The 21,160-nt window shown below is 32.0% G+C and overlaps 1 protein-coding gene across 4 annotated transcripts in view; it reads right to left on the bottom strand.

The window, feature by feature from the left end:
- LOC145277591 (uncharacterized) overlaps positions 1-21,160 on the bottom strand; it is a 351,477-nt gene that overhangs the window by 6,686 nt on the left and 323,631 nt on the right. For 2 of the 4 annotated variants that reach the window (XM_080129105.1, XM_080129104.1), the window contains exons 2-4: positions 10,700-10,815; positions 4,113-4,226; positions 1,302-1,415 (exon numbers count right to left, since the gene is read on the bottom strand). In XM_080129105.1, coding sequence (XP_079985231.1) covers positions 1,302-1,415; positions 4,113-4,226; positions 10,700-10,805 — 334 coding nt within the window. In that variant the 5' untranslated portion in view covers positions 10,806-10,815. The remainder of the gene's footprint in view (positions 1-1,301; positions 1,416-4,112; positions 4,227-10,699; positions 10,816-21,160) is intronic. The other 2 variants (XM_080129107.1, XM_080129106.1) reach the window with 1 other exon arrangement.

Raw genomic sequence — 21,160 nt, 5'->3', positions numbered from 1 at the left:
AAGCTTTTCTTGGCCTTTTGGCCAAGAAAAAAAAGTGTAGTATCTGTTCTTACATGCTGTACTTATGTTTCTAACTGTGATATAAAATGGGAGGGATCACTTTTCTGTATTAATTTAATGTAAAATGATTGCCCACTTTACAACCAGTCAGTCTCAAAGCCATTCAAGTCATTCTCCAGATCATTCAAGTTGTTTTTGAAGGATTCCAGTTATTTTTTAAGCATTCAAGTCATTCAATTCATCCTTAAGTTCATTAAAGTCATTCTAAGTCATTTACTTTTTATTGAAGTCATTTCAGCCCATTTTTCGGTCATTTTAGTTTATCTTTAAGGATTTCATGTCAATCCTACATTCACACATGCATTCATTACACGAATGCTACTTCAGTGAATTAATGAAGATTCTGAACAACTGCAGAAGAATTTTCATGAAGTAACTGATTGGTGAAATTAATCAGCTGCGATGCTCAACAAGCTTGACCACAGATAACTGAAGGTTAGTCATCTTTTAGCAGTTTTGGATAATTGTTATCTGCTTGAATGTTCTGATTTGGTCCATATAGTTTTAAAAGCTAGAGATGAGCAAGTCTTGGTTTAAGGACACAAGCTAAAAAGGAGGTTGACATTTGCAGAACTTGAAGCATTCTGTCTATATAAAAAAAATAAAAAAGTCTTGGAATCCACACAACCTCAGATCTCCATATACTTTTTTTTTCCATTTTCCGATCTCAATTGCTGAAACTAGTAATATATCGTAATGGAGCATTTTTTGGAGAACCAGGATCCTCCCCACCCACCGCCTGTACAAGATTTCCATGAACGATCAAGTGCATGGAAAGATTACAGAAGAGGAATTAGATTTAGATTGAAAAGTCAATATTTCACTGCCTTTCTGGCAGAACTGCTTATAACGTTTTTGTATTAGATAAAAGTATGGTATTTTCATTAAACATTCACACAACAGTGAATGTCAAACTGACTATGGCATGGGCTGAAAGTTTTGTGCTTCATTTTCAAAAGTAAAGTTACATCATGTGACCAGATGCAGAAATGCTTCAGTGAGATTAGTCTACAGTTAAAGTTTGTATTTCAATAATTTACAAGTTTGGAAATGTGTAACTTCAGTCCCAGACCCCACTTGGATGGGTTACGCATTGAGATTTTGTTACTTTGCAGAGCTGATACAATGACCATCACAAAGAGGATACCACCACCAGAGGGCTAAAACTCTTAATACTCACAATACCTGTCAAGCATGGCAGAAAAGTGGAAGGAAAAAAATTTAAAAAAACTTAAACTTACTCGTTTTATCTGGCAACGAATTTTTTTCTGCCGTTACTGCCGGTTTCAGTTTGGCCTTGTTAAAGTCACCAATGGAGTTACGCAATTCTTGTTCAGTTTTCTCTTGTGCGATTTCTTTATTAAAAAAAAAAAAAAAAAATTAAGTTAAATTTTGATTTATAAAAAAAAAAAGTTAAAAACCAGTCACCATTTTTTTGTACAAATATTTGTTAATCATTACCTCTGCATGGTTGGTTTAGCACATCCTTCCAAGATAATTTTTGGAAAAGTTAAAGCTTTAAAACTGCAATATTTACATGAAACTTTAAAATTCTTATGTAGAGAAACTAAAAATTTTAAATTCAATTAAAAAATTAATGCAGCTTGCGGTTGCTTTATAAAATTGTGACTCCAAGAAATTCTGGTTTTCAAGTATATTCTTTCAAACTAATTTAGTCAAATTACTTTTGAATCACCAATTTAAAACTGACCTTTTTTTAGGCTATGTGTGAATACTCTAAAAGAGTAGCGAGAAAAGAAAAAGGTACAATCTCATTTTGGCGAGACAAATTAGTTCAATGTGCCAAAATGCAACATTCATTTTTAGTCATTTATTTTGTGTACATAAATGCATTACAATTCAATCTTCAGAATTCCAACTTTTTTATGAATACATAGTTTTTTTAAAGGGTAGTTCAGCATATGTAAACTTACAGATTTTGGAATTTCTAAAGAGTTTCAGTGGCATATTCAGATTCCTTGCACAAGAATATGCAAATGGAAAATTTGCATAAAGGAAATAGTGTATGGACACACTGTTTTTCTATCAAGTCCTCAAGCAGCCAAACCAATCAAAGACCTTGGATTAGAAAAGGTCAGAAAGCAAAGTAAAAACTTGTAACTAGGAAAAATATACAATATTTAATTTAGAATTGCAAGATTGAAAGGGCGATACAGAAGTATGCTTTCCGATATGCCTTGTACGCAGGTGGCTGTAGATTCGACAAATCCCGATTTCCTTACGACTTAACGTTGAGTAGGATTAATTTCAATACAAACGATATGTATTTTATTATGAAAGCTATCAATTGTGGAAGAGTAAAATAATCAGCTTTACTTAAAAATTGTGAACGTGATTTTGAATCTTAAATTGATTAGCGAGTAATTAATTTAGAGGGTAAAAAAAAAAAAAAATTGATTTCTTTGCATTACTTAAAATTTAATGATCAAACTTAAATATTTAAAATTTGATAAAAGGCATACTATCAAAACAAAAAATAAGCATGGTTAAAACTAGTTAATTTTATATAATAACTAGGTACACTAAGTTATAGCAGGGGAATCAATGACGAGCTTTCTATTTACATTTTGCAACTGCAGAATGCCATTTTTATGGATATGGGTATCACTTGTGAAGCAAGGAAATTGAAACGGCTTCTTTTCTAAAACCACCACCAGAAAACGTTAAGTCACAATGAAGGTCATTCAAGTGGAAGACAAGTGTGATCTGCACATTTATATGGATACAATTAGTCATGGACAAAAAGAAAAAAAAAAATGATGGCCTTCACCCCCAAAAAAGAAAAATGCATCCTTTTATAGCTGAACTAGTGAGATATATAGCAGCAGAAAAAAAAAAAAAAAAAACTAGTTTACTACCACCCAGTCATGGTAGGTTTCACTTTAAGTATAATATAGAAAGGTTTAATTTTACATTGGGCATAAAACTAACAGTTAATATAAAACAGAAGCAAATGAAAGATCATTGCAAAAAGTGTTTGAACCAGGTTTAGCTACCTTATTAAAACTGATAATTATTTGAAACATTTAAAATAGGATTTTTAAATATATTTTTGGATGATGGTGGGGGAGGGGGTATTTTTATCCCCCTACATTGCAACTTTACTGGCAAGACAGATTTCAACAACCAAAGCAATAAAGTCATGGGAATGAACTTATTTCAGAAATCAAAACAAGGGAAGTTTTGGTTGTGGTGTCTACATTTGCAACAAAGGAAAATTAATAGATGGATTAATATCACTAACTCAAATCTATGCCACAGTTCAATATTTATATATTGAACACACAGAAATATGATTGAAGATTGGCAGACTAACTTCAATATTTAAAAATCCCATTGTTTAATACATGGTTCATACATTTATCTATTACGAAAACTAGCATTCCAACCTTACTATTTAGTCCAAACACTTATCTGTGTTAAAATTATATTCATCTTTGATAGATATCACAGTTTCCAGGTGAATCTTCAAATGAGAATATAAATTTATACCCAAATCAAGATAAAAAGAAAAAGTACCAAGTAAAAATGTAATTTCTACCTAATTACAAATTAAACATGCTTAATTTTACTTACCATAGACAATAAAAAATCTTAAAACATTAGTAAAGTTGGACAGACGCAGAGTCTACTAGGAAAACAGGTAAGAGGAAAATCACTTGCAAAACTTAATGACTAGAATCTGACGTGGCAGTGTCAGAAAAAAAATAAATAAATAAAACTGAAAGATTGCTGAATCTGCGTCTGGTTTGAGCATTTGTGTCTACTCTCAAAACCAAAAATTTCAAAACAAATTTTAGTCAACACGTTAGTATTTCAATTGTATATAAAGAAAGAAAAATTAGTAACAATAACACCAACCAACATGTGAGAAGGAAACAAATTAGTAAGTTCAAAAACAGAACACCCAGCAGTTAGCTTTGCCAAAAACAATGTGCTAGATAAAATGTTGCCACAACAATCATTAGCAGAAATTAACAAAACCTCAAAAGCCAATGACCAAGATTGTTTGGTGCCCAAATCTCACAAACCTGCTCGGTCGGGCAGATTAACTTTCTCCAGCGTTTTCGTGGGCTTCAAGCCTTTTTTATCAAAAGCGCCGATGGAACTTCGCAATTCAACTTCTCCTCGCTCTTGGATAATATCTAGACAAAAGATTAAAAACCAAATACTGATGACATGGCAGTGATAATTAAAGAGGGAGGGCCTTAATTTTAAATTTTCCTTGTATATATATATATATATATATATATATATATACAAGTCCTATAGATATTTAAAAAAACTAAAAATGCCATCTCTTCTCATTTTAGTTTAAGACATTAACCTTCAGATTTTTATAATCCAGTAATTTTAATATTTTTCTTTGGAAATAGAAGGTATAAAATCATTTTATGTAAGATTTTAAAAATACCATTTCAAGGTCAAAAACTTAATTATATGGATAGAAAATTATTCTTTCACCCTTGTCACAAAAATAAGGAATGTGAGGACTAGAGGAAAGCTGGAGTTACAATATTGGTGAAAGACACAAGGCCCACTTTACTCTCCATAAATGTTAAAATATGTATTCATTTGAGAAGTCTTGATACATGTGAATGCAGTTTGATACGATGAACATCAGGTGCTCCCAAATCCAGAGTGGAAATGGAAGGAAGAAAAGGCTAAACTCAATTGGTCGAGCCTCACCTGTTAAATACCTTTTTAGACTTTCTATCGGATGGGTCACTTCCAGAGATAATCAAATAAAATTAGTGTGTTGAACCTTGCACACTGAAAATTAACAGGTAACCTGCCAGAATTATTAGATACCTTAGAGACTGAAGAGAAAAAGATGTTCATGCTTGTAGGCATATTATTCCAAATCTTGAAACTGACAACTTACAGTTAATCGGTCACCTTTGGACATTCTATACACTTTGTACACGTTCATAAAATGAACCATAAAATGCAAACGATTGATAAATCAGTTTCAATAATGCTTTATTTTATTTTATTTTTTTTATTTTTTATTTTTTTTTTTTAATTCGGAGTTCTAGAAATAAGTTCTCAAGTAACCTTCCATAAACATAATGGAACAAATTCTTATAACTATTCAGATATACCTTAAGAAAAAAAAAAAAAAAATTTACTGTAAAATTCTACAAGTTTATTCTTGAAATGGTTTACACTAAGGCTATATCTAATTAAATTAGACAAAAAAAAAATAAATAAAAAGTTAGAAAATTATGGTTTCATAGATTTAATTAGAGGATTAAACCAATACTACATGGCTGAATGTTTAGGATGTCCATTTCATTTGAGCAAGTTGAAATCTGAGTAACTTAAATATACAAACAAATAATTACAATAAGATTTTATATTGTGCTTTTCTACAGACGCATAAATATAAATTTATAGCTTAAATATTTTTTGCAGTTTTTGTATGCATACATAAGGCTGGAAAGCTAGATTTTGGTTTTGATTCTAGTTGATGACACCAAAGTCTAAAAGTCATAGTGGGTACAATATAATAGAGAATGGTCTATAATAAATAGAAAATCTGCATAAATTAAAATATTTTTAATTTATGACTAGGCAATGCCAGGCAGCCTATTACCAATTAAAGATTTAAAGTTAGACCATATTGCAGAAAGCGATATGCTTCTACACTAACTCTACATTAAATAAAATTAACCTCACTTTTTAATCCCTATAAAAATTAACCTGATTGACCCTTTTGTTTAGTTTGACTTCCAATCTTTCTGCATGTGTCAGTTATCAACTACATAGAATTGAAAATTGGGCATGAAAAGACCCAATTGGTCATTGGTAGTTACTATTGCTACGACTTCATTTGGAAGTACATTTTAAGTATAAAATTAATGGTTTCCTTAAAACAAAGATTTTAGGACTCGAGTAAAATTAATTTTTAGAATTAAAACAAATTTTCATTTCGTAAACTTACATTCATTTGTTAGTTTTTCATAAGATTTCAAAAATTTACTCCATTAAATATTAGAAAATTTAAGTTCCTAAACATACAAACTACACCTTTTAGGCTATAAAGAGCATAAGGATTAAATGGATACTTGTCAAAATAGAAATGGACAATGTATAAGTGCCGCACACCAAGCTTCGATAAAAAAAAAAAATTTAAAAAAAAAAAATCATCAATGTCAAATTTTTATTCAGTTAAGTAATCAAGACATTAAGTTGAAGTAGAGAGAAAAAAAATGTAAATTGGGGAAGTGTAGGCAATACAAAAGTATTGCCAAAGTTTAAAGCTTGAATCACAGAAAGCAGTCAACCTTGATTCTTCTTCAAAGTAGTTAATGGGAAGTTTTATTACAAAAATAGATTTAGTTAAAAGGTGAGAAATAAAAAATGACAAGTCTCACATGTTTCATATCAGGAAACATCACTTCCAACTACCGTGCTAGAAAATTAACACTCAAAAGTATTCTGTACCTCTATAAGGTCACCATTCGCCCATGTATGGAGTATTGCTGTCATATGTGGGCTGGTGCATCTGCTACTAGTCTCGCTCCTAGACAAGGTTCAAAAGAGTCGCCAATCTGATAGGCCCTGAACTGGCATCTAAACTTCAGCCTCTGTCCCATCGACGAAATGTTGCATCCCTCTGCCTGTTCTACAAGTATTTTAATGGAGAATGCTCTGACGAACTGCAAGCACTTCTGCCCCAACGACGTAAACATCCTCGATAGGCAGCTAAATCCCACCCCCACACAGAGATCCTTAGATGTAAAAGATCTTTCCACTCTTCCCCAGAACTGCTAGACTTTGGAATTCCATTCCAGGTCCCTGCTTCCAACTGTATTGACATGCAGAAGTTCAAATGCAATGTGAACCAACATCTTGCTGCCCAAATCCCTACATAGTACCCCAATAGTTGTTGCCCCTGATAATGTGCCTTGTTTGGGGTGAAAATGTAATTAAGTTAGTCATGCAGTATTGACTTTAGGAGTAGTCAGTTTTGTTAAGCAGTTTGCTCAGGTTGACAAAATTGTAAATTTGAAGTTGGGTTAAAGTCTTGGTCTGAACTTTGTAATAATTGTATTAGTTTAAAACAATTATCTCCCTTTCTTTAAATTGGTCTCAATCAACCCAATTTTCATAAAAATAACCTTTTAATACTACAATAGGGAGTACATTAGCCTCAAGTTTTTTGCTGCTTCAAACTACAGTGATTTGTTTTATGTATTACATGACAAGCAAACACCATTTCTGAAGTTGGTTTATTACTGTTAGTAATAAACTTAAGTCCAATAAAACATCTTTTAAATTATACTTTAATTGTACTAAAGTTAAGATCTTTAATTAGATTAAGACTAATAGAAAACCTATAAGAGTAGTCTCACCATTATAAAAATTAAACTATACATAAAAAAATTGGAGTATGAACAGATAACTCAGCAATCTGGTTGTAACTTTCAAGACACTAAACTGATATGAATGCGTTGAATTCAAACAGAATTTTACATTTCTCTAATGTTAGAGTCTCAGCGAAACATTCTTCCATTTCAAGTGGTTATAAAATCTTGAAAAAAATGCAAAGAATAAAGCAGACAGTATTTGTACATATATACCAAAGGTCCTAGTTAATTACATGTAGGGCATTTGAAAGATTTTGGGTTTAATTTTTTTTAATCTAGTTTCTCTATCCTTTATTACCATCACTAAACTCGCATGTTAACATTCACGACATGAGAAAATGATTTAAGGAGTATGTAAATGAGACTCATTAATTCTCCATAAGTTTTGCTCCAGTTTTTTTTAGAATTTTTTGTCTGAAAATTTAGACTTGCATTAGAAATGTACCAGCTTTGAACATTTAAATAGAAATCTATATAGTTGTATTTTGGGAATCCTTCAGAAGGCTTTATAATTGGCACATTCATCCTTTGCGGACTGTTTCAAGGTTCCATTGCGTCTACAGTTCCAGGTGAACATTGCAGATAGCAGTTTCAATCCTACCCAAAGGATTAGTACGCCAAAACATGAGAACTATGGAAGGCAGTAATTACTAGGGACACAATTATAAGATTCAGCATTCCCATTCAGTTGCAGTTAATCACCTGAAGGCCAAAATGTGGCTAAACTCAGGAGGATAGTCCGGTAAAAAAAAAAAAAAAAAAAAAAAAGAGGAATACAGAAATCTGCCATATTGACCTGTCATTTTATAGACCTGAAACCTCAGATCCTAATTAGCTAAATAGCTGTCTATTGCTAACGGTTTTATGACAATGGCTTGAAAGAAAAATATCTCACATGCAGTTTTCCAGACAAAACTTCATTATTTGTATAAGGAGTCAAAATAGATATTTCACACCAGACAGGTTAGTATGGACCTGGGAGTAACAAACTAATATTAAACCGATCATGGCAAAATTATGTCAAGAAATTAGTAGGCTGGATACAATGAAAATATATCCAAGTATAGAATGGGAGGGAGGAGGCTGTGTATCTAGAGATGAAAGGATATTGAATGACTCGCCTGATGTCCAACTTTCTTCCCTAAAATTTTAATGTTCAATGGGTCTCAAAGATTTCAGAGAGTTTGGTTGAAAACAAATTGTCAAGACTAACGGAACATAGGGTTTTGTATTCTGAAGCATGCTCAAGCAAAAATTTGTGATTAACTCTGCATAATATAATATAATATAATATATATAATATAATATAATATAATATAATATAATATAATATAATATAATATAATATAATATATAATATAATATATATAATATAATATAATATATATAATATAATATAATATATAGCCAAAGAAACTGCATAATATATAGCCAAAGAAACTGCATAATATATAGCCAAAGAAACTGCATAATATATAGCCAAAGAAACTGCATAATATATAGCCAAAGAAACTGCATAATATATAGCCAAAGAAACTGCATAATATATAGCCAAAGAAACTGCATAATATATAGCCAAAGAAACTGCATAATATATAGCCAAAGAAACTGCATAATATATAGCCAAAGAAACTGCATAATATATAGCCAAAGAAACTGCATAATATATAGCCAAAGAAACTGCATAATATATAGCCAAAGAAACTGCATAATATATAGCCAAAGAAACTGCATAATATATAGCCAAAGAAACTGCAAATAAACCTAATGAACAGATTATTTTAGAATATTTTAACTGATAAACTATTCAAACAAAATAGTGTAATGTGATCTAGTTTTTTCCTGTACTTATTAGACAGTAATGATAGGAATTAACCTAGATTCTTATGTCCGTATTGCCTTCTTGCTTTTACTTAACAGTACAAAAATTTGCTGAAGGCTATTTTAGTCATTACATTCTTCAATAATGGAATATTTAACAAATGCAGTCTTTTCTGCTGAAAAAGTTGTAGACTTAAGGTTTACAAATTTGAGACTGAGCAATCTTTCTTGGAACCACTATTCTAATCTAAACCGTTTTAGTCACACATCTTGTCCGATATAACCTCAGACTTTTAGATTCATCTTGCCAAACTCTGGAATTTACATGAAATTTCAAACAGTTCTAATAATCCTCAAGGGTAGATTGTTCTCATTTGGTCAGCCACAACCAAACATTTTTCTTTAGTATTAACCACTAAAGTTCAATCTTTACATCGACAAGACAATTAAAACTACTCAACACCTTAATCCGTTGCACCATATGTCCAATCTTGATTTCCATACTGTAGTAAATTCTATACTAATCTACTTCAGCCATTGTCACCTAACATCTGCACTTGGAAAGGTTTTACATTATCATTCTGTCTACTTCATCCAATGAAGTTTCCCACTTCATGTGTGGTTAGTTGTATCACTCAATTTATTCACATTACAGCTGATATTCTTTGAGGCACTTTATACATATACGCACACACTAACAGTTCTGTGTGATTAAGTTTCTAAAAAGAAAAAAAAAAAAAAAAGGCAAGTCATAGCCAAAATGCTCTTGGAGAGCAGTCACTCTTCAATACCATCCAATTGAAATAGTTTTGAGTAGTATCCCTTGATGTTTGATCTAGATTTAAAGTTGAGGTCATGCTCTATTGATAGCTGTTTCAGTAGAAGGTTTTAGATTGTAAATCCAAATATATTGGAGTTCTATTAATAATGCCTCCCCATGAGACAGAATTAAACACCATGATCATTTTTTTTTTTTTTTTTTTTTTTTTAACATGGAGAAAATAAAAATTGTTATGAAGGATTTCTTCACTGAAAAAGAAATTGAAGTGTAGCATCTGAACAAATACTACACTTTGATCCTGGCCAGAAGACCAAGATGTTAAACACGGGCATTATGTAGTGAGGAACAGACTTTCTTCCCATTATATAGATGTGAAGTTGAAATTGAGGTATTGTCCAGTGCAGGTTGGATTTGTATGTACACATGGAACTTGGAAAATCTGGCGAAGGAAGGCTATGAACTTATTGATGGTTTTAATGATGTGGATCCTGATGACCTTTCTTCATAGCATCCCATGGATACATTGTATAGTACCGTGTCAACAGCGATTCTATCCCAGTCGTGTTGTAAGTTTTTATAAACAGCCAAGTATTTTTCAGGAATAAAACTGAAGTTTAAATGAAAAAAAAATTGACATTACCTTTGTCGGTTGGGAGTTTGTCTTTTTCTTCTGTGTCCACATGATGAAAAGAATTAATATCAGCCTTGTGGATGTCAGAAAGGAGAGCTTTCTTGGTATCAGCCATGTTTACAAAACTGAAAAGTAGAAAAGTTACAACCGGTTTAGCCCATTTGTTTTAGAGCAATTTACTAGCTAAAAATGTAACTGAAAAGATTTTAATTTAAAGCTTATGGTTATTAATATACAAGGTTTAACTCTTAAAATAAACTGAAAATATATTGCTTCCACTAAAAGCTAAATAGATTTAACTTTGCTTATTTTTGAAAGCTGTATATTTGATTTACCAATAAATAAAATTAAAGTTTAGAATTCTATCAATCCTTTTATAAAAAGAAAGGGGGGGGGGGAAGTTATGCATTCTTATAGAACTCTTTACTAAATTTAAAAACAATGTTTGGAGAGAATGGAAGAGTTCTTGAAGTGCTTGGTTCGTTTCTTTGATATTTCAGCAATTTGTATTTGGACAAGACGCTCATAAATTTGTAAAATCAACCAGATAAGAACCAAGATTCATACAACTATGATGTACTGATACTTTTTTTAAATTTATTAAATTTGAATACTATATGGAATATTTTGGAATATCTCAGAGAATGGAAGGAGCTCAAGTAAAAGAGTATAAGATTTTTGTATTTCATGTTGAATTACTGGTTCTAAATCCAGTTTTCTGAATTTAAAACTTTCCAATATTGAAAATTTTAAAAATTACCAAGTTGAAAACGTTTCAACTCAGAACAAAATTTTTTTTTAACTTACAAAATTAAGATTCAGTTTTAGAAACAAATTATTTTCTAGCTTCCTTCCACAGTAAAGATTTTCTTAAAAAAATCTAATACTGACAATAGAAGAGGACAGGGAGTACTAGAAGCCAGCCAAAGATTGTGAAAAATGGCTACAGTATCAGATCTTGTAAAGATCTGAAGTATTTTTGTTACATAATTAAATTACATAAACAAGTTTGACAGTTACAGCAAAAAACAAATTTTTTCCGAAGAGAAATGCTTAATGAAAAATATGAATACTAATTATGGAAAGCGAAACAAGATTGCTGTTTGATATGGTGTGAGAATGCATGTTCAAATTTCTTTGATCTCATCTTAACTACATAAAATGTCGGCTTCATACATTTCAAAAGCAATCTAAAGTTAATTATATTAACATTCTGAAATATAAAAAGGCAAATGCTAAAGTAGGATTTATAAAAAAGTCTTTGAAGTCAAAATAAACATGAGATTTGTATTAATCTTATTACCATTCTCATCTGTTATTCTCACATTTCAGCCAATGTAGAAAAACTTTAAAAAGGTACAAACATGGAAATCAGTACAGAATTTCCAATGAAACTTTAATTCATGGAGGAATAGATTTCTCATTTCATTAGTCATGGCCCATTAATTCATAATTCTATTCTCAGTATTGCCTGTATTGGAGATTGAACCTTCACAGGGCTCCATGAACAAATGTCTAGTTGCATAAAGATTTCAAGTGTAATTCTAAATATACAAATTTTATGTTGATACTTGAAGGTATAAACATTCTAATTTCTAGTTCTTTTTTCTAGAAAAAAATAAGTCTTTGCTAAAAGTATATTACTCTATTGAACTTTTGTTCAACTTCTTTTTTTTTTAAAGAAACAAAGATTTTTCACTCAGTAGTGAGCTTTGAAAGATTGTCAGTGAAAGAAATAATCAAAAGACAAGCGTTACATTATTTCTAGTCGCAACTTTGAAAAATCACTTGCAAATGCAACTGTTTCACTCACAATGTAGAGCCCTGCTTTAACTTCCAGTAAAATTTAGTGATTGCTTAGTATTTATGTCCATTGCATTACGACTCCAATTCCAAACATGAAAATGGTTTTGTTTTTTTAAAAAAGAAAAAAAATCTAGAATTCTTCAATTTCAAGTAACTTTTTAACTTGAATGAAAAAGTTAAAGGTTCAGAGTTCTTATCTCCCACAGCAGTTGCCCCTCCTGTGGTTTTATAACCAAGTAAAATTGCTGATGTCCTACATCCACATTGCGACTGGATTCCAACATGACAAACCAATTTCATTAAATATCAAACTGCATAGAGCTGTAACAGCATTAATTTCATTGTAGTCATTGACCAGAAGTGTCACTTGTTAGCAAATATGATTTGACTGGAGAGTTACCTACCTTTATCCGGCAACTTTAATTTTTCCTTCTCAGTGTGCATGTGTACATCACAACTTTGAAGGTGACTATTTGAATGTAAATAGTGTGGATTAAAATTGTCTTCAGATAACATTAAATCTCTGCATATTGAAAACATTCATCTTGTAATTATTTAAGTTCAATCAGTAATGATCTGGTTCTATTGCAGGTTTTAAATTAGTCCCTCTTCAGTGAACAAAACATTTTGCTGAGACAAAAACACTTCCCATTTTTCTAAAGAAAAATGCCTCGAATATATAATCTATATTGGTTGCCTTTTCAATTCTATCTTTTGTCCTTCCAATTCAAAGACTTAAAATGAATACACAATTGAAATGTTAGTTTTAGAACTGAATATTGGCCAAGGACACTATGCACAATGGGTATAACAGATTTTTTTTTTTTTTTACAGTCGAGAAAAATTCCACAACTCATGGTCAGTAGTTTTATGCTTTAAGGAAAGGAATTTAGCTGAAACAACCAACAAGGAAAATTGGTAGGAATTGTTTCAGGCGGTTTTGTAGGAATTTATGTCAACTTAAATGTTATGAAGGTATTCAGATTGCCAGGTTGGTTTTATAACTTTTTAGAAGTCAAAGAATATATTAAAATCCACTTTTGATGGACTAGAGTATTCTGATAACTGCAAAGAGATAGCACACAGACAACTCCTTTAACAAGTTAGAGAGGTACCTAAGGAAATTCTACAATTTAAGAAAATAGCTGCATCATATTAGTATCTGGACTAGAATTATTGCTTTTAACAGGGAGCAAGTTGATAGAAAGTACTTTGAATTCACAGAACCATGGAGAGAAGAATGCTATAAATGATAAATTTGTGGAACAATTGGAAATTGTAAGTAGTTTGATGGCTAGAGTGGAAACCTTTTGGAATGTTCAGAAAAAGTTGTACAGCTATAAAGGATAAGTCTAGAGACTAACAGCTTTTTATTCGTCTTTAAAGAACATGCTAGGGGGGGTCATCCGTTTTGTGTCTAGTAAAATACATATCGAGAAGGGGGAAACCCACAAATATACTTTGAAACAAGACAAACGACGCCGTTTTATATTTTAAAATAAAAGTTATGCAACTTTTGTTATGGTGTATTTCTTTACAGGGGTGAGTCTGAACTGAAATGCTTTGCTTTTTACAAATACATTTTAGGACCTTTTGTTTCATTCTAAAGTTAAACTTAAGTTGGTTTTACATTTTATAAAACATTTACTAATAAATTCATAAAGTAGTTTTATTTAACTTTTATGTCCTGGTTAAACTAATTCAGTCATAAGTAGGAATTTATTCAAACGTCTTGCATGTTCAGTACCTGTGTAGACGCCAAATACCTCCAGATTGCAACTGTCCATTGCCATCCAATATGCGCCATCCAAAATTAATTTTTTAATCATCTACATAATTCAGGTCATAAAATGGTCATTAAATTAAAATTTCTAGGATATAATTAAAAAAAAAAAAAGAAAAAAAGTGTACAAAATCCCAAAACAGGATTTTCTTAAGTAAATCTGCAAATCTGCTTCATACCAGAACACAATATTAAAAAGGCATGGTAGTTTGCTTGAAGCATTGCTAAGTACACAGGGACCTAATAAGGTTGTTTGCAATACAAGCCAAAATCGTGAAAGCGAAGATAAGCAGAGAATACACAATTTCAGATATAATTGATCATGTATTAACTTCTACATGTTAAATTTTTTTAATGTTACATTTGATATTCCTTAGTTTGGAATATTTTCATTTTCTTTAATTCATTCAAGTCACTTAAAAGCTTCTAATAATCTGCTGATGCCAATTCATAAGTGTAGATCCCTTGTCTTGGGAATGTTGGTAGTTTTTACAGTAAGAAAAAGTTTTAAATATTTGAATTTAACCGAAAAGGAAAACATCAAATGAAAAATGGTGTCTACATTACTATTAAATATAAGTTTGGTTGTGAGCATTTTTCTGAAACTATACTTTTATTTCATTACTTATTTGGGAAGAAAATTGTTTCTAAATGTTAGGCGATCAAATTGAGATCGCCTTTACAAACTGACCATTTGTATTTGACTTAACTGCATAATCAGTTTAAAGCTTTCAAATAGAGAAAAATTGTTGGCAAAACAAAGAAAAACTGGATCAAATGAACATTAAACATTTCCCTTTGTTTAATTCAAAAGGGAATGCCCGGAAAAAATAAAAACATTACTCATCAGCAGGGATGAGGTGGAGGACTAAAAGCAGACAGACTTAAGCAAGCTGCTCCCCTTCTTACAAAGAACAATTCCTATGAAAGAAACATTGCAAATACCATGATACCCTTCCACTTCCAAAGGTCTCCCATCTGCTCAAGTTCAAGGTTCCAGTTTTTATTAAAAAAAAAAAAAAAAATTTGAGGGAGGGGCAGTCATAACTAAACTGTACACAGTGTAAAGCTTAACATGTAGCAACTACAGGAAACAATAGAAAGAATACTTTTACCTAAAAGACAAGAGAATTGATAAACTTCAAATTCGTTTCTCTTTGAAACAAAATCCCATTTACTTACGGCAGAATTGGACATGAAGTTGACTTTTAATGCAAGAAAAATCCAGTTCCTAAGAAATACTAGATTAGGAGACAATTTAAAATTGCCTTAGTTTAGAAGAATCTCCTTCACCAAGCAAGATTAGCTACGTGCTACACTTTGATCAACTTGATGGCATAAGAAAATAAAGTCCTTATTTACTTAGCTCCTCACAAGGACAAAGCAACAGGTTGTTTTTGTGTTTTGTTTTTTTATGTGGAGAAAGTACAGCTAAAGTAAAGAATTCGACACAAGATACATTTTGATCCTAACTTGAAGTTCTCTCCCACCGCAAGAACTGGGACACCAGGGTCGGAAAGTGGACGTGAGAAGTTAGTACCCCTTGGGGAAGGACTGACCTAAAATGCATGGGCATCTGTCAACATTTCCAGTAAGGGTGCCTCAGGCGATTAGCCTGAAACTCAGAAGACAAAACCTAGGAGGGTAGACCTAGAACTGCACAGAACCAACATTACATAGCAATCAACAGGGCCCAAGTTATTACAGGAATGGTCTAATCTTGAAGGTTAAACAGTTTGACAGGTTTTAAGAAACTTCAAGAAATTTGTTGTAAATTAAAGTTGCAAACTGATCACAATTATAGAAACAATCTCTTTAAATCTATTACTGGAGACAGATGTGCTCGATTCTTTTGTATAAATTACAAAGTTTATATTGGTATAAGACTTCATTTATACAACTACCTGGAATAACTTCATTCATAGGGAGTTGAACACAATTATGCCTAGATCTGTTATCTAGAGAGACATGGGTCTCTCCAGAGTTGATCAGGATCTAAGATTGCATATCAAATATGAATTTATTAACACCAACAGAGCGTCATTTGTTAAAAATACCAATGAGGTTTAGAAAATCGTGGAAACTAATTTTTGATTTCTTTCAAAATATCTAATTTGGATAAAAAGGAGAAAGGATTTGCCTTGTGCTTTGAACAATGATTGTGGTTGCCGTGAATGCTCACTTATGAACGAATAAACTTTTTTTCTAATTAAACTTTACTCAAAAAGATAACTTAATGACATGCCAACTACAGAGTCATTTAATAGCAAAAACAGTTTCCCCCAAGCAGCAGATTTTTTCTAGAAATTACCAAATAAAACATGTAAAATATTTCATGAACACAAGTTTTAACTATAGCTTAGCATGGGAGCGTTTTGCATTTATCCTTCCACTTCACCCAACTGGAAAAGCATGTTAAGTGAACTTATGTGAATAGACTAGGTACCATTCATAATCGCATTTATATTAAGTGCATTGCTAATCCTCACAAATTAGTTTTGGACAGTACAGTCAACCCACTAAAAATCTGAATTTGTTAAAGAGCTATTTTCTGCTAATTCAAAACCTAGCCAACAATTGCAATGAGCAGAGATTTAGTATAATTGCAACCCAAATTAAATTTCTTTTAACAAGTTTTTCAGATCTGTCCTCTTCAAATAACTAATAAATTTTTCCATGAAATTACGTGTCATTACCCAAGTTTCATTGAAAGCAAATTTTACGGAGGGTAATAAGTTTATGAACATTTTATTTGGTTAAAGATCTATTACATTCCGGCATTTAGAAACTGACTAATTTTCAGCCAAGTCTTCATTTATTCCTCTTATAAATTATTCATTTCTAGTTAGAAATGAATAAAGTCATTCGTAGATATTTTTTTTAGTAAGGAATATTCCACTTGAAATGTGTTTTTTTTTTGTCAACATCTTTAAAATTTTGAAAAACCAGTTTCTTAGCTAAAACTTTCATAAAAGTTGTTCATTTACATAGACAACGTAATAGTTTCAATAGAGTTTGGATGAATGCATATATATTCAAGCACATGTCTTCATAGATTCAGGAGCAATTTGTTAATTTTATCAAAGTTTAAAAATTTTAAACTATGTTAGTGCTCTTAATTAGCTGGAGGGAATATTTAATAGGGAGCACAAGAGATAGACTATTTGGAGTTAAAATTTTGTAAGTCTTTGTAAGTAATAACTTCAGCAAAAAGGAAAGCAGTTATTTCACATAAAATACCCCTAAAAAAAAAAAAAAAAAAAAAAAAAAAAAAAAAAAAAAAATCGACACTAAGAAACCAAATCTTTAGCACTCAAAGCTAATAGTGTTTGTGAGCAAGACTACACATTTCAATTTTAAAAAGCATTTGTCTTTGCCTTACTTTCAATTATGTAATCCCCATATCACTAACAAATCTTCCTTCTTTAAATTTAATCCTACCACAAAAACTGAAAACACTGGGGGAGGGGGGGTCCTTATAAATTATGTAGGCATAAAACTAGAATGCCCCATTTAATTCTTAGTTTAATAGAATAGCAGGGAATCACCAGTTGGACAAACACGTTAGAATCAGTTCTTCAGATTAAGTTCTTATTTTCGAACACAGCAAAAACCATTCTTAAATGTTACTTCCTATACAGATCATATTGAAATTTTTCCAACTACCCCCCCCCAAAAAAAAAAATAAATAAAAACCCTTCACATTTATCATTAACTTACAGAAAACCAGATTTCAAATTATTCATGAAAAATATGACTACTTTTGTTTCATTCTTTCATGCCAATTTTAACCTACCACAGTCTGGTTTGGTAAACAGATCATTTTTATATCAATGGTTTTCAGACACCTGTACAATTGTATTTAGAGCCGTCTATGCTTCTATTAAAAGAAAAAGAAATTACAAAAGAGCAGAAAAAAATTGAAAAAGAAAACTGTTCTATATGTGCTAATGTGGAATACAGAACGATTTACGACTATTCAGTACTTTGACCCAAAGATTTAAGATATTCTATATAAAATTACATAGAATGGAAACATGTAAAACAAAAATAAAGCAGTAACAGCCTTAACACCAGTGCCTGCCAATGACCGCCAGTACTATGAAGTAACAGTAACCACCTTAGAATAATGATCACCATGGATGATAGTGCCTGCCACTAGATGACAGTGCTCAACATTTGAAGACAAGCAACTTGCCTGCCCATGCCCGCCCCTGTTAAGTGGCAGTAATCACAAACAATTTCATTTCAGAGCAATCCAATGAGGCCCCGACATTGGTCATAATCAATAATTGCAGAGGAAGCCAGTGCTAACCAGTAAATAGAAATAAGCGCCTCAATTTCATTTCATACCAGTCCAATAAAGGACTACACTGCAAACACACAATGACAGTTGTAAAGGCAGCCAAGGTCATTCCGTAAACGCCTAAATACTGCACTAACTGTCAGACCATCAGTCCTTGTCCCAGGCATCTAGTAGATGCCAGTGCCTGCCAGTTGAAGACAATTTTAGTTAGGAGCATTCAAATGGAGGCAGACAATAATCATGGTTGCCAGCAAGTTCCAATTGCAAATGCAGCCAGTGCTCGCAAGTGATTTTCCAAGCCAGCATTAATCGCCAATAACCAGTGATAACAATCACAACCAGTGGCTTCTGCTATCTGCCACTACCAGACAATGCAAGCCAAATTATTTCATTTGGGCCACCGCTGCCAGTGCCCAATATATTACAGGGTCGGCAGTGGCTCCCACTAACTAGAGTTTAATTTATTTTCAGGGAGTGGGGGTAATCTTTTACCAAAAATGTTCTGGCTGTGTGGTACTTTCACTGGCAACACCACAACACTGGTCCTGCTAGTTTTAAATAGGGGGGGGGGGGCTATGAAAATATTTTAGTTATCTAATGCATGTACAGCCATTATTGAAATGACCAAGAAATTTATTTCTCAGTAAATCTCGATTCATCTAGTTTGAATTAAAAATTACCATTAATTATTTTAATGCAATAACAAAAGCCAGATACACTCAACCGATGGACACAAATTAAGTGATTTTTTTTTTTAATTAAATTTTAACTAGTTATTTTAGTTGGATTAAAATTTTAGATTTCAATATTTTTCCAGAAGCACAGTCAACAATTTACAAGTAGTTAATAGAATGACCTCCCACAATTTTGATGGCTCTAGTTAATTTGTAAAGGGATTTTTTTTTTTTTTTTTTTTTAAGGTAACTGTCTGGAACAAGTCTACCAAACTAATATTGTGGTCTATAAACTTTAAGCTTGATATAGATTTGGATCCGTGGAACAAATTTGATTTTGTTTTTAGTCAAAATAGCTAAGAGGGTCAAAACTGAAACTTGGCATGTATAAGTGGACTTAACGTATTACTTCTATGCATGTGCAAATACATTTGAAGCCAATTTTTCTTATACATTTGTTAGCGCAAATGGTAAAGCTGGAACACTAAAGGCCCGAGATTTGATCCTAGATGACAGCAATCAAATCTAAATTTAAAAATCATTTTGTACAATATAATTAAGACTTCACTATATGAAATCTGCATAAATTAAAATATTTAAGCATATTTTATAACCGGACAACACCAGGTGGCCTGCTATTAATAAGAATCCAAAAGGTGCAGTACTCATTCTGTCCTCAATTACTAGAAATCTTTAACTGGAACAATTTTGATCTCCTCTAGTGCCCTCCTTTTGTGAAGCTGGATCCATACCATCCCCCTCCACAAAGCACTTAAAATTATTTCACTACCTTCATGGAGTAGTTAAGTCAACACTTCATCTATGCTATCATGACAGGTTGTTACTTGTCAAGTGCAGACTATCGTGCAACACTAGATTTTGTATGGTAAACTCTTGCAAAAGCTCATTGTGAACTAGATTCATTGCAGGGTTGCATTAACAGGACATACCATAAAATTACAGTTAAACTTTAAATTTTTGCAGTTTCATGAATTTGTTTTATCCCTTCATGATAAAATTCGTTCAGTCATAAGTAAATGAAGGTGTCAAATAAAATGGGAATGGATTTAAACATGCCTTGTACATATTAGTTCAGTATCTGAGTAGATGCCAGACATCTCCAGATTGCACCACCATTTGTCTCAAAGTGGAGGATTGTTTGTCAAACTTTTTTCAAGCTTATGAAATAAAAAAGAAAAAAAAATTAAAAAAAAAAAAAAAAAAAAATCAGTGGTAGATTAACTATTTTTCTAGTTTGGAGACCATAATATCATTACCCTTTAAACTAATGAAAATTAATATTTCTTAATCATCTACAGGATTCAGGTCAAAGGTTTTGTTTTTTTTACACAAAGGAGTCACTACTTATCAAGGCCTAGAGGCCACTCGAGGATAGGATAACGGTTAATGAGTGTACAATGGTCAAGGGGAACATGTCAATCATAGTGAAAATTTGATTACTTAAGGGGAGGACTCAATTTGTTCACATTGGACTTAAATATTGTAGTCAGTTGGAAAGCAGGAAAATAGAACAGTTCCACAGGCGTGCAATTCTAAGAGAGAAGCTTTGTTCATGGAATTTATATTTAAGTTTAGGCACAGATAAGAGTGAGGGGAATTATTGCTAGTGACTTCGACTAGAGTTTTGTGAAAGGCCAGAGGGAACCATAGATTGGAGCTCAGACGAGCATTTACGAAAAAAAAGAACGGAGACAGGCTCACTACATTCGTGGGAAGAGGTTCCAGGGAAGAGAAAAGGGCATCCCCCACTAGTCTATTTTGAACTGTCAAGGCAAGATAAGCTGCTTCTAGCAGCTCCTGCCCAGATGTGACAACAGCACTAACTTTTTGAATACACTTGGCTCTTATACATGTAGAGAATTGCATCAGCAGGGAGATAT

Source organism: Euprymna scolopes, chromosome 6 (genome assembly GCF_053919585.1).
Source record: "Euprymna scolopes isolate OS-2025 chromosome 6, ASM5391958v1, whole genome shotgun sequence".
In the NCBI taxonomy this organism is placed as follows: Eukaryota; Metazoa; Mollusca; class Cephalopoda; order Sepiida; family Sepiolidae; genus Euprymna; species Euprymna scolopes.
Note: the sequence above shows the minus strand (reverse complement) of the source record. Positions and strands in the feature narration are given on the sequence as shown.